Here is a 12,227-nt window from a genome sequence, read left to right as displayed (position 1 = left end):
ATTTTTTTAAATACGGAGCTGATTTTTTTTCAATTTAATTAAATCCTTTTATCACTATTAAAACACTATACAGTGCATCCCAAAAGTTATGTCTAAATTCATTTAAAATTCAGGAGTGTGTTCGAAAAAAAAACGCTCGGACCCGTCGATTTTTATTTCAAGTTGCGCAATTTTGTACGTGAAGTTTGTATATATAGGGTTGCTCAAAAATAAATTACGACCATCAACTTAATTTTTTCAAATGAAAGCACCTTTTTTTTATTTCATTTTTGAATTTCGCGTGGAATTCTACGTATGTTTCATGCATCATGTCCTATACCTAAAGTCAACAGTTATCGAAAAAAAGACGATTCATGTAACAAATAAAAAAAGAACAAAAATTAAGTTAAATGTTCAAAATGGTTGTCATTGACGGCTTGACAATATTCAAGACGATCAATAAATCTCGTTGCACATTTTTAATCATTTCCGGAGTTATGGCGCGCACTTCTCTGCGAATTCTCTCTTTCAAGTCGTCTAGATTATTTGGCCTATTAACAAATACCTTCGACTTGAGGTATCCACACAAAAAAAAGTCCATTGGTGTTAGGTCAGGCGACCTAACAGGCCATTCGATGGGTCCTCTCCACCGATTGGGAAAGGTTTCATCCAAAAATGTACGCACAGTGGCAGCATAGTGCGAGGGGCATAGTGCGAGGAGCGCCATCTTGCTGGAAAATTAGTTCTTCGTCAGGATAGTCTGGGTCCACTGGATTTGGAAATAAAGCAAGGAATGCTGGAACTAATTCAAATTGGAAAAAATCGAGATACACTTGTCTTGTTAAAGTCTGTTCAAAGAAAAAGGAACCTATTACTCTTCCGCGCACTATTCCATACCACACATTTAGTTTTTGAGGGTACTGGGTCTTTACCTCCATCATCCAATGCGGATTTTCTGTTGCCCAATATCGACAATTTTGTCTGTTCACACTACCATTCAAACAGAACGTGGCTTCATCGGAAAAAATAATATTTGTTACTAAATTATTATTTAGATTGCACATGTTTTGTAAGCGTTCACAAAACTCATTTTGCCTATAGAAATCGTCATCAAATAACTCTTGCACGGGAATAACTTCGTAGGGGTGATATTTGTGCTTTTAACTATTCGGTGAACTATAGATTTCGCCATGTGTAAATTTGCCCCAATCTGCGACAGAGGAGTGCATGGATTTTCTTCCAAAGAAAGCAAAACGCCAAGTTGTTCATTTTCATCTCGAGCAGGAAGACCAGATTTCGGCAGATCTCTAACATGACCGAATTCTCTAAATTTAGCCTCTATTCTACTCACCACCTTTTGACATATCGGAGGACGATCAGGATGGATTTTATTGAATAATTGAGCAGCTTCTCTTTGAGTACGTGTTCTATCACCAAACCCAACCGTGCACAGAATTTCTATTTTTTCTCGTTCCGTTAACTTTACCATTGTGAAAACCGCAACTTTGCTCGTACACTTCACACTTGACAATATCTGTTTGGCGTACATCTGTCATACAATTTCTATGAAAATACACGGTCACCAGCCAACAATAAAAAAACACGAATGAATAGAATTTTGCTCTGTATAAAAATTCTCAGAGATAAGGTGACTCGTAAGGTGAACTTCAATAATAATGTTTGGTTGTCTTTTTTTCGATAACTGTTGACTTTAGGTATAGGACATGATGCATGAAATATACGTAGAATTCCACGCGAAATTCAAAGATGAAATAAAAAAAGGTGCTTTCATTTGAAAAAATTAAGTTGATGGTCGTAATTTATTTTTGAGCAGTTTGTATATACAAACTTCACGTACAAAAATGCGCAACTTGAAATAAAAATCGACGGGTCCGAGCGTTTTTTTTTCGAACACACCCCTGAACGTTAAATGAATTTAGACATAACTTTTGGGATGCACTGTATATCGTCATCGTTTGATAGTTGCCTAGGTTTCGTACAGAAAATTCGATCACCAGAATATTTCATTCATATTTATTTAACCATATAGCCCTGAACTACATTTTTAGGTGAGAAGGTAAAACAAAAAAACTAAACCTATTATTCTTTCGTGATGTTTTTATTGCAACTCATTGATATCTAACAACGGAAATTACTTTCTTAACAGAAACTTTCACGAATATTAGACATAGGATCCCCATAGCACAGGACATCTTTAAGCTGTCTTATTAAAGATATCGTTAATATGTTCAACAGAACATATCTTTAAGATATCTATTTAATATCTTTTCCTATAGATATTTTAAAGCTTAATAAATATATATAAATATACATTTTCATTACAGTAATTAAGACAATTTGTAGAAAAATATAATTTTTAGATCTTTTTATTCAATAAGATAGGTTAATGCGAAACTGATAAATATAATGAAAATAAAATTTTTTACAGTACTAATATTAAACTAAATCAAACATTCCTTAATTCATTCACAAAATTTATGAAAATCAGTTCCTCATCAATGATGTAATTGTCAACCAGTATTTCTAAGCTTATACTGAACGCAAGAGAACGAAGCAAAAGCGCCAATTAGATAAATACATTTCTGCTGTTCTGTATGTAAGCAGCAAAATTTCTATCTTAACCTCAAACGTAACCTAACCTAACATTTTAGAAAACATTTCCACATGTTTTAGATTTTTTTTTGCTTTCGCGTGCTCTCGGCTCCGATTGTTCATCTGAGTATTTTTGTCGTGTTTTGATAGTTATTCGAAATTTATTTGTATTAAATTGTATAGATATTAGTGTGTTTTTGATTGAGGTAGTGAACTTTATGCAAATAAGACGACGATTTTAATTGTGTACTCCAAAGTTATTATGAATAAAAATAAAGAGAAATAATTTGAAAAAATACTACATGCGAGCTAAAAGGGCTATAGGGCGAAATGAAACATGTCAAGGCAATTCTAGCTCTAAGTCTGAGAAATGTGAAAGTGGTTCACAAAATATTGGAGAAATCAGTGTTGAAGATTTGGGAGAAAGTAGCAGCTTAATATCATATCCTATAACTTTTTATTAATTATATTTGGAGTTCCTTATTTAGTTTGTTTCTTAGTAGCATATTTAATTTTATGTGATATTTATGTACTAATAATAAAAAGAGAATAAATTTAATACTGTATACAACTTATATAAACAATTTGTATACTACTACTATCTTGATACCCATATTAAAAATAAACATAATTTAATCTTTATTATAAGTGTTGAAAAAGATAACCTTCTGCCTCGATGCATTTTCTTCCTTTGCTTTTTATTTTATAAGGTGGCTGTGACAACGTGCCGCGTCATATTTTATTGCCAAAGTTTTGACAAGATCAATAATATTCATGGCTCTTGTTAATAGCAAAGTGGTATTTTCTTTTTTCACGAACGTCATTCACGCTTTCGTGTATATACCACTCCCCATGGAAACCTTTAGGTTCATGAAGAAGGAACCTTCACGAACCAAAATATTTCGTTCGTGAGAAAATCAAACCGGTTTGATTTTCATGGTTTCATGCAGTCGATCGTGAGCAGGCGAAAAGGACGGTTGTGTCTGTCATGGCGTCCAATATTTTAAGGATAAATGATGCAGGGACCTTCAAGTTCCTGGAATTTTATCAAAATAAACCGTTCTTGTGGACTCCGAGAGAAGATTATAAAAATCGAAATACACGTGCAGCGGCAGCTAGAAGAATTGCCTCGGCGATGGCAATTGATGATCTCACAGACGTCCATGTAATTACGAAATTCAAGAATGTACGTAGCTCCTATTCTCAAGAATAAAAAAAAAATCAACAAAGTATTAGGTCTCGATGTCCTTTCGATGATGTTTACATCCCCAAAGTGAGGTGGTTTAAGTTAATGGATTCTTTCCTCAGAGCGCATGTGAAAGTAAGGGAAACCCAGTCAAACTTAAGATTTTATTTGCGTTTATAACTACATCATAGTCATTAAAAATTTTAAAAAAATCACTGTTTAGACTTTTTATTATTTAGTTTTCAACTATTTTCCACTGCCAATTGACTGCCCCTGCATTGTTAAAGTAGTCGCAATATTCTTCTTTTTTGGCTAATGCTAATCTACTCGCACTCCTGTCATGAGTCGTAAGACTCAGGTTTGTTAAAGCTGAATTTCTTACATCTTGTCTCCATGTTCCCAAAATTATCTTGTAATTTTCATCCTCACAATCAATGATTAAGCTAGGTGGCACGTTTGTTGGTTTTTAGTAACCAATTATGTATTGAACGACAGGTTTTTACAATTTCATCAACTTTTTATAAAGTTACAGCCATTGGCCTTTCAAATATTCTAAATTGTGATACAAGTATACCAAAAGCATTTTCAGAAATTCTTCTAGATCATGACAGCCTATAGTTAAAAATGCGTTTTGCTCTGACTAGATAAATTTCTTTTACCGTAAGGTTATTGATCTGCAACAATAACGGCATTGAGCACATCTGCCTGCAGAGCTTCGTTGAAACTACAGTTTCGCCACACGCCACCATCTGATGCTCTCCCTTTCGCCCCTACATTAATACATGTGAAACAAAAGTGATGGTCAACTAAAGCCATCAAAATTAAACTGAAGGATTGTTTATCATTAAAATAATCAGTCTTAGAAGCCGCTTTAATACCGATATGCTTGCTACCTAAGGCTCCAATGCATTTTGGAAAGTTGTTACAAATCCATTTATTATCTCCAACCACTGATTTTCTTCAGTTGGCACCTAGAACAAAATTGCTTTATTTTGCTTAGTTTTATAAAAATAATTTATCAAATCACATTAAGTACGGCAGTTTTTTGCTATATTTCAGGAAGATCCATATCTCGTAAATAAACGCAATGAAAAAAATACTGAATCCAAAAATAAGGAGCCGCTTTCACTAGAATGAATGGGGTCAGAACCATTGTTCAACGAAGATCAACTAACTTTATCGAAGGAATGCCTAAGCGAACCAACAAAAAGAAAACTTCAACTTTCGACTCCAAAAGCATTTCATGTTTGACACCTGTTGGAAATTATATTAATTCTGCGATCGAAAATCTAGATTCTATTTCCAAACGCGCTGCTAGTATTTCTGCATCGGTACCGGCAGAAGATTGCTTCGATTATTTTGGGAGATACGTAGCGTCTCTCTTGCGATCTTTATCATAAATAATAATTTCCACTGCAAGCGTCTATAATTTCTATGATTTTGGAACCATCGCCATCGTCGATTACCCACATAAACACCGAGCCGCATTCTCTAAACTCAAATTACAGTAGTGACTCCAAAACCTCTTGGTATGGACCACCATCGATTGAAAAGACATCGACCCAAGATTTAGTTTTTTCACAGACAAACATGGATGAAGATTTCATCGCTGAGTTGTTTTCGGCAATAAGCAATTATTAATTAACGATAAGCAATAAAATTATGATATTTTGTATTTTATTTAGAGAAATATATACTTATTTTGCAAACTAAACTACTTTAATTAAAATTGTATTTTTTAACTTACTTTAATAAATTCGTTTAAAACATCATACACTGTATGCATAACCTCTTCTATGAATTTACTTATCGATGATTTGGGACCCTAAATAATCCAAGTATATAGTAACCCTAATATTCCAAGCTTTTGAAGGAGTTCCCAGTAGCTAAATATCGAAGAGCTACTTCCAGTCTTAGCTTGGCCGGTAGAGCTTGCCTCATATTTGTGTCATTTTTTTGAATTTTGGGGCTGACGAGTCCTAATAAATTTTAATACTGAAAATGATACTTAGACATCTTTAGCAATTTTCTAAAATTTTCAGAAAACTCGGAGATTTTGTTACCCAAAGAGGTACAACCCCTTTGCAGAATCCATCATCGTCTATGTTTTTTCTTTTTGGCTGAAAGGGCTTTTGAAATTCTGCCAGATATCACTCCATACATTACTTGATACGCGCCTGCTATCAAGTACTGCATTTTGGCAAATAACCACTTATTATGTATACCTTTCTCACGACAGCATGTGATGGAAGTAATTGAATCGTGAAACAACGACTGTGGCTCACGTTCTCGTGATATTCTACCCGTGGCAACGCGGCTTGAGATGAACCTCATTGTAATGTCGACTCATACGAATCGTAAAAACCTTTTCGCCTATATATTTATGTTCTGTGCCTTTTCGTATTTGTATAAATTCGTATCGCCCCCAACAGTCCTAGTTCTACCGACTACGTTTAGATTGTATTGGCAATCGCAATTCGTATGTATCGTATTCGTACTACTGGCATCATGTTATTTATATAAATACATTTATACAAATACGTATACAATACGTATATCACGGTGTATTGTATATATCTACAATTTAATTTTAGTACGAATAATACGAATCACTAAGTTAGTACGATTCGTATGATTCGAATATTCATAAAGATTCGAATCGCCTAACTCTAGTACAGCTGAATTTTCAATCAACGGTATAAGGCTCTTGCGGTGATCGTCAGTTGATCTATAGATACCTGCAATACTCATATAAAAGCAAAAAAGCGGATCGTTTGAATTTAACTTGTGGCGGGAAATTTAAATCTGAAGCTAAACAATTGACTGATCTGGTTCTGTGGGCAATTTTTATTGCCAATTTGTGGGATAGAAAACTCTATTTTACACTCCTAAGACCGATAAAATCGGTATATAAACCTAAAACTCCTTTTTTAAAAAAATACAATCTTAAATCTAAAAGGGAGTATTGCACGGCCTGGTACGCTTTCGACCGTCTAATAACTAAAGCCGATTATTTACTTATCTTTGCGGACCTCGTTTTTGTCGGCAATGCCATTTTGGATCAGCATCTGGAATGATGCGGGGAGATGTTAGTTTATGGGGGTGAAGCAGAATCCGAAGGACACCCTTAAGAAAAAAGAAGAGGGAGGACTTTAAAGTTTAGCCCCTCATAGATAGCGTAAGGGTAAAACGCCCTGTATATTCCTTGTTCTAGTTGACAAAACAGCGTATGTTCCTGTAAGGAATTCTGTACAAGAACAATAATTACGGTTCTAACGTTGTCGAGGTTATTATTGCACAAAAGGCACAAAGTAAGGAATCATAATGGCTCAACGGTAATAAGGGACTAGAGGAATAATGATGCCACTTTGTTTCTTTAAGTGATTAAATGTACAGTTCTACTCTCGGAATAATTAGAAGAAGAGAAAGAAAAATTATTTCGCTTTTAAATAAATATGAAAATTTGTCCGTTTTTGAGGAAGGAGGGTGCTTTGAGTGGTCATTTATTTAAGAAATAATAAGCTATTTGTCAGGTGTCGTTTGAATCTCTCTAAACTACATTTTGTCATATTTGGCCACCGAACGACATTCGACGTATCGCGAAAGTCTTTGACAAGTTTGACATTCACAGTCAACCTATTAACCGGTAGTCCTATGGTTGGAACCTTTGTTGTCATGATACTCAAATCATAAAACTTACCACCAAGCAAAACTTTTTATTTTATACTCACGTGTTTCGCTAACGATTTCAACATCTTCCCGGAAAAAAAAATTATAAAGAGTTTTGGTTAGTCGTAAAATTAAATGAAATGATGGTTACCTTAAGCCGTGTAAGATAATTCTATGATATCATTAGGAAACTTAAAATCAGTTCAGTGTAAATATTCTCTGAAATTCCTGAACGGAAAGTTAAGTATAAGTATAGATATAATTATCGTTATTATTGCAAAGCATGAAGGGGGACGAGCAATTGTTGTGGGCCAAGAAAATGGAAGTAATAATAAGAATTTAGATAAAGTAAAATGTGAATATTGCAAAGGTGCAAATTTCATTTATTTCTGCAAAAAATTGCTTTGACTCTCTAGGGAAAAACGTATAGAAGAAACTAGAAAACTAAAACTGTGTTCTAATTGTGATAGATCTAGCCACCAAGTAAAAGATTGTAGCTCAGTAGAATATTGCAAGTGTAGAGGTAGACATAATACCATGTTACATTTAGAGTCAAATGCGCAGAAGATACAAATATTTGTAACATAGCGTCTATCAATTTTATAGAAACGTCAGATTCTGAGGAGCATTTTGCGTAGCTACGTGTACGAAATAAAGGCGGTAAATGATAATTTCGTAAAATGTAGAGCGCTATTAGATCGTGGTTCACAAATGAATTTTGCAAAAGAAGATTTAGCAAAGCAAAACAATTAGTACACTAAATTAGCATACCAATCTTTATTAGTAATGATATGCTAGCAAAAATAAATTATCAAGTAAAAAGCTCTATCAAATCAATTTATAATAATTATACTGCAGATATACTTAGAACATTGAAAGGCCTTTCAAAAAGCGTTTTCGAAAGGCAGATATACAATTCTTGGTTTTAAAAAACGTTACCGAAAATATTCGCTTTTGCTTCTTTAATAATTTTCATTTAAATATTACTCAGTTTGATAGGTCATCTAGGATTGATATATTATTAGGAGCAGGAATATTTTTAGATTTGTTGTGTGCGGGGCAAGTAAGATTAGGAAAACAAATGCCTGTTTTACAGAAAACCGTGCTAGGATGGATAGTTTGCGGGCCGTTATACATAAATGAGCAAAAACTTCTAAGTAATGATAAGCGATCTATTGTCTTGATCCATTGATCTATAGCTTACGAAACTATAGATGCACAATTAGAAAGATTTTGGGCAATAGAAGAGTTTCCTCTTAGGTTACAGGACGTTTTACTGTAAGTTATCTTTAAAATTACATGTTGATAATGTAGGTGATAGTTTGGTTCAAGCAAAAAATAGATTATTTTTATTAGTCAAGAAATCCTTTACTTATACAAAATTATTTTCAGTTTATGGATGAATGTTATTCCGTCACATGAGTAAAATTCCGAAAAATGGGATAGAACATACTTATAAGATCATTTATTTGCCTCATCACCCAGTCATAAATGATGCTAGTTTTTTAAAAACCCAGTGGTTGTGTATCTAAGAATAGCAAATTAAAATCGTTTGATCCTTTTCATGATAATGAGTTAATATTAGTTGGTGGTCATTTAAGGAATTCTTTGGAGCTATTTTCTACTAAACATACAATAATTTTACCTCAAACTAACTGAATTCTAACTGAAAACTAACTGAAACATAAAAAACATAATTAATGGTAATTAAGGCTAATTAATGGTAGGAGAATAGTGTCTCTATGTGGTGTCTTAGCAAAATGTCGTACTTGTTTTACAGTTAATCCAATCTCGTTAAATCAAAAGATGAGCGATTTACCTAGAGACCGGATTATACCTCAACGACCATCTTACATTTGTGGTATAGATTACGCAGGTCCAATTAATATGAAAAATGGGAAATTACGTAATCGTGCGGTACTAAAAGGGTACATGTGTATGTTTGCCTGCTTTGTTATAAAGGCCGTCCATATAGAATTAGCAAGTGATCTTAGTATAAATGCTTTTCTTAATTGCTTAGATTCGGAGTATGTAAGGGTATTCATTCTGATAACGCAACAAACTTTGAAGGGGCAAACAACGAATTAAATGGTTTAATTTATTGTTTAACTGATATTACAGCCACTGAAGTAGACAGTATAAATATTCTGTCTCTGAAATTATGCATTTCATTTATCCTACCCTACATAATACTACCCTACATAATGTTATTAACTACGCCATTACAGAAGATGTACTTTCGAACATGTGGAAGAAAGCACTTATTATACAACTACCCACAAATAATTCTATTGAACATATCACGCAACTGCGTCCTACCACTATTTTACTTACGCTTTCTAAAATTTTAAAAAGGCTACTATACAATCAGTACAATTTGTCGGTTTTTTCTTTTGCTTCAGTAGAAATATTTTATAATAAAGATCCAAAACAATTCTTAATGGAGTCAGGGTTAGATAAATTATAATTTTTGTTGTGGTAAATTATAATTTTTGTTGGTCTTAGCATTCATGTGAGAAAGACTTTTCCATATTTGGACTGGATTATTTTGCGAACATAAATATTCAATATACTCTTTTTTGATATGACAAAATGATATTGAGGCTCCTTTAAGTTACTCCAAAGATTACCCTGTAAAAATTTGGCAACGTATTGGCTGGATCCTAAATATGACATTTGACATTGACAGAAGCAGAATGTAAAACTGTCAAATATATCAAAGAAAGAAACGATGAAACTTACCAACGATGGTGAGCAACATGTTGTCCAAGAGGAGAGCAATGGCGACGATGACCAAGACGAGGCGGCGGGACTCCCGACAGCGCTGGATCCAGCCGTGTATCCAGAGGCCGTTCACCCAATCGTTTACCATCGTCATGGCGACAACGATTTTAATTAATTATTAATCAATTTTAATTAATTAATTAATTGGGTGCCGACTATTGAATGCTGCAATTAAAATGGAAACGTCAGTTTGACTTTGAGACAGTTATTATATTAATTTACGTGACGTTGACATTGACACTACTGACATTCTGAACCCGTTACTACATAATATCTGTCAATGTCAACGTTTCAATAAATTAATTCTTAACCAATAAGACGTACATTGAAGTGGTCTTGAACCCCTGTAATTAGCTATAATTTTAACACGCTCTCAACTAATTAATTATTTAAACTTATTTAATTAGCACGTGGCAGGCTTAGAAAATTCGCAATAAACACGCGAAACCTTTTTTTAATGGCGACGGAATCCGTACTAAAGTGAAAAAAGTGTTTATTAAGCGGTTGTTGACTACTGGTAGTTTTTTAAATTGAAGATTATGGTCGGTGTAATTATGTTTTATTATTTTTATATTTTTTCTACAGGGTGTACACGCAAATATAACTGATAATAATATTGAATCGCAGAAAGAATTATAATTTTCATAAAATTTTTGGAAACTTGGCAGAGAATTCTTTGTTATATAAATTGAAAACATTTATTTACTATATCGCAAGATAGTGATCTGCAACATTAAAGCAAGAAATCGTCATATCGGTTTCTTAAAAAGCTGCAAATTTTGAGTCTAATAAACAATACATCTCGAAAAGTCTGGTCGCTATCCATACACACATATGTACCATCAGAAATAAGGACGACTCCAAAGATAGTGGGGATGGAGATCCATTTTGTAAATTATGTAAGAATGAAGTGATCTTCGTACCATCCCAGATAACACAGGACATGCCTAAAACATACCATTAAGGTAACATTTATGATCCAATGTTTTGGACATTTATCGTACATTCTAGCGATGATGTATATTTAAAAGACCAGGAAAAATCTAGCGAACAATAATTATATGCCTATATAATAATATGTATATATAATATGCATCAAATAAATGATTTAAAATATCCAGTTTTTACTAAGCATCGTCTATAAATAAAAATTAAAAATATAATATACTTTATCTTCACCATAACATTTCGTTCAAATCGCTACAGATGTTTTGCAAAAATATTCCAAAACTACCTATAAAATTTTCTAAACTTTGTATTTGAATTAACCGCCATAGAACTGACATAGTTATCTTTGAATTATTGGTTAGAAACTAAAAGACGCTAGATTTACGTTGACAGCATGACAGCAATAGCTGTAGTGACTATTTTTGGTTCTTGTTAGTGTAACGTGACAACGTGGTTCCAACGTGTCCTACAGGGTGCGGCAATACAACTTCCTTTTTTTAAAATGCAATAAAACACTTTTTATGAAAAATTATTTTTTTAATTTTATTTAAATTCGAAACATGCTTTATTACCATAAATACATGGTATTTGTTGATAAAGCTTCTTATAATATAAAATAGGAACATAAATCGACATATTACTAGCACATTTAAAGGCCGTAAAAATAATTGCTTTTAAGCACTTCCGTTAGGGAATTTTTTAGAGCAAGGAGGACCTTTAAAGAAACTCCAAGAAGTAGTTCACCTGGGATGGTGCTCTTTTACTAAATCCTTGTTTTTATAAATAAACCTGTTATTTATTTTGTTGATTTTTAATAATTTTTATTTTGATGATTATTATTTTTTATTGATTTTTGGATCCCACAAAAATACCGTCCTGCGGATTATGTAATATCGTTTAATAACAAAGATCTAATTTCTTTCTTACGTTGAATACTTAAAGGCCTTGATATAATTTGGTAAAGGATTAAGATTGATAAGATTGTTAAGATATCTTTTCTTCTTATGTTAATATTATGCACATCTGCCGAAATGAAAACTTATCATAT

General features: G+C 33.1%; 1 protein-coding gene across 3 annotated transcripts in view; it reads right to left on the bottom strand.

The window, feature by feature from the left end:
• LOC126736737 (synaptic vesicular amine transporter) overlaps positions 1-12,227 on the bottom strand; it is a 93,072-nt gene that overhangs the window by 56,772 nt on the left and 24,073 nt on the right. For 2 of the 3 annotated variants that reach the window (XM_050441264.1, XM_050441275.1), the window contains exon 2: positions 10,190-10,396. In XM_050441264.1, coding sequence (XP_050297221.1) covers positions 10,190-10,325 — 136 coding nt within the window. In that variant the 5' untranslated portion in view covers positions 10,326-10,396. Of the gene's footprint in view, positions 1-10,189; positions 10,397-10,555; positions 10,698-12,227 lie in introns of those variants that run through there. The other variant, XM_050441272.1, reaches the window with a different exon arrangement.

Source organism: Anthonomus grandis, chromosome 1, assembly GCF_022605725.1.
Source record: "Anthonomus grandis grandis chromosome 1, icAntGran1.3, whole genome shotgun sequence".
NCBI lineage: Eukaryota > Metazoa > Arthropoda > Insecta > Coleoptera > Curculionidae > Anthonomus > Anthonomus grandis.
The sequence above is the reverse complement of the archived record's forward strand: the minus strand, read 5'-3'. Positions and strand labels throughout refer to the sequence as shown.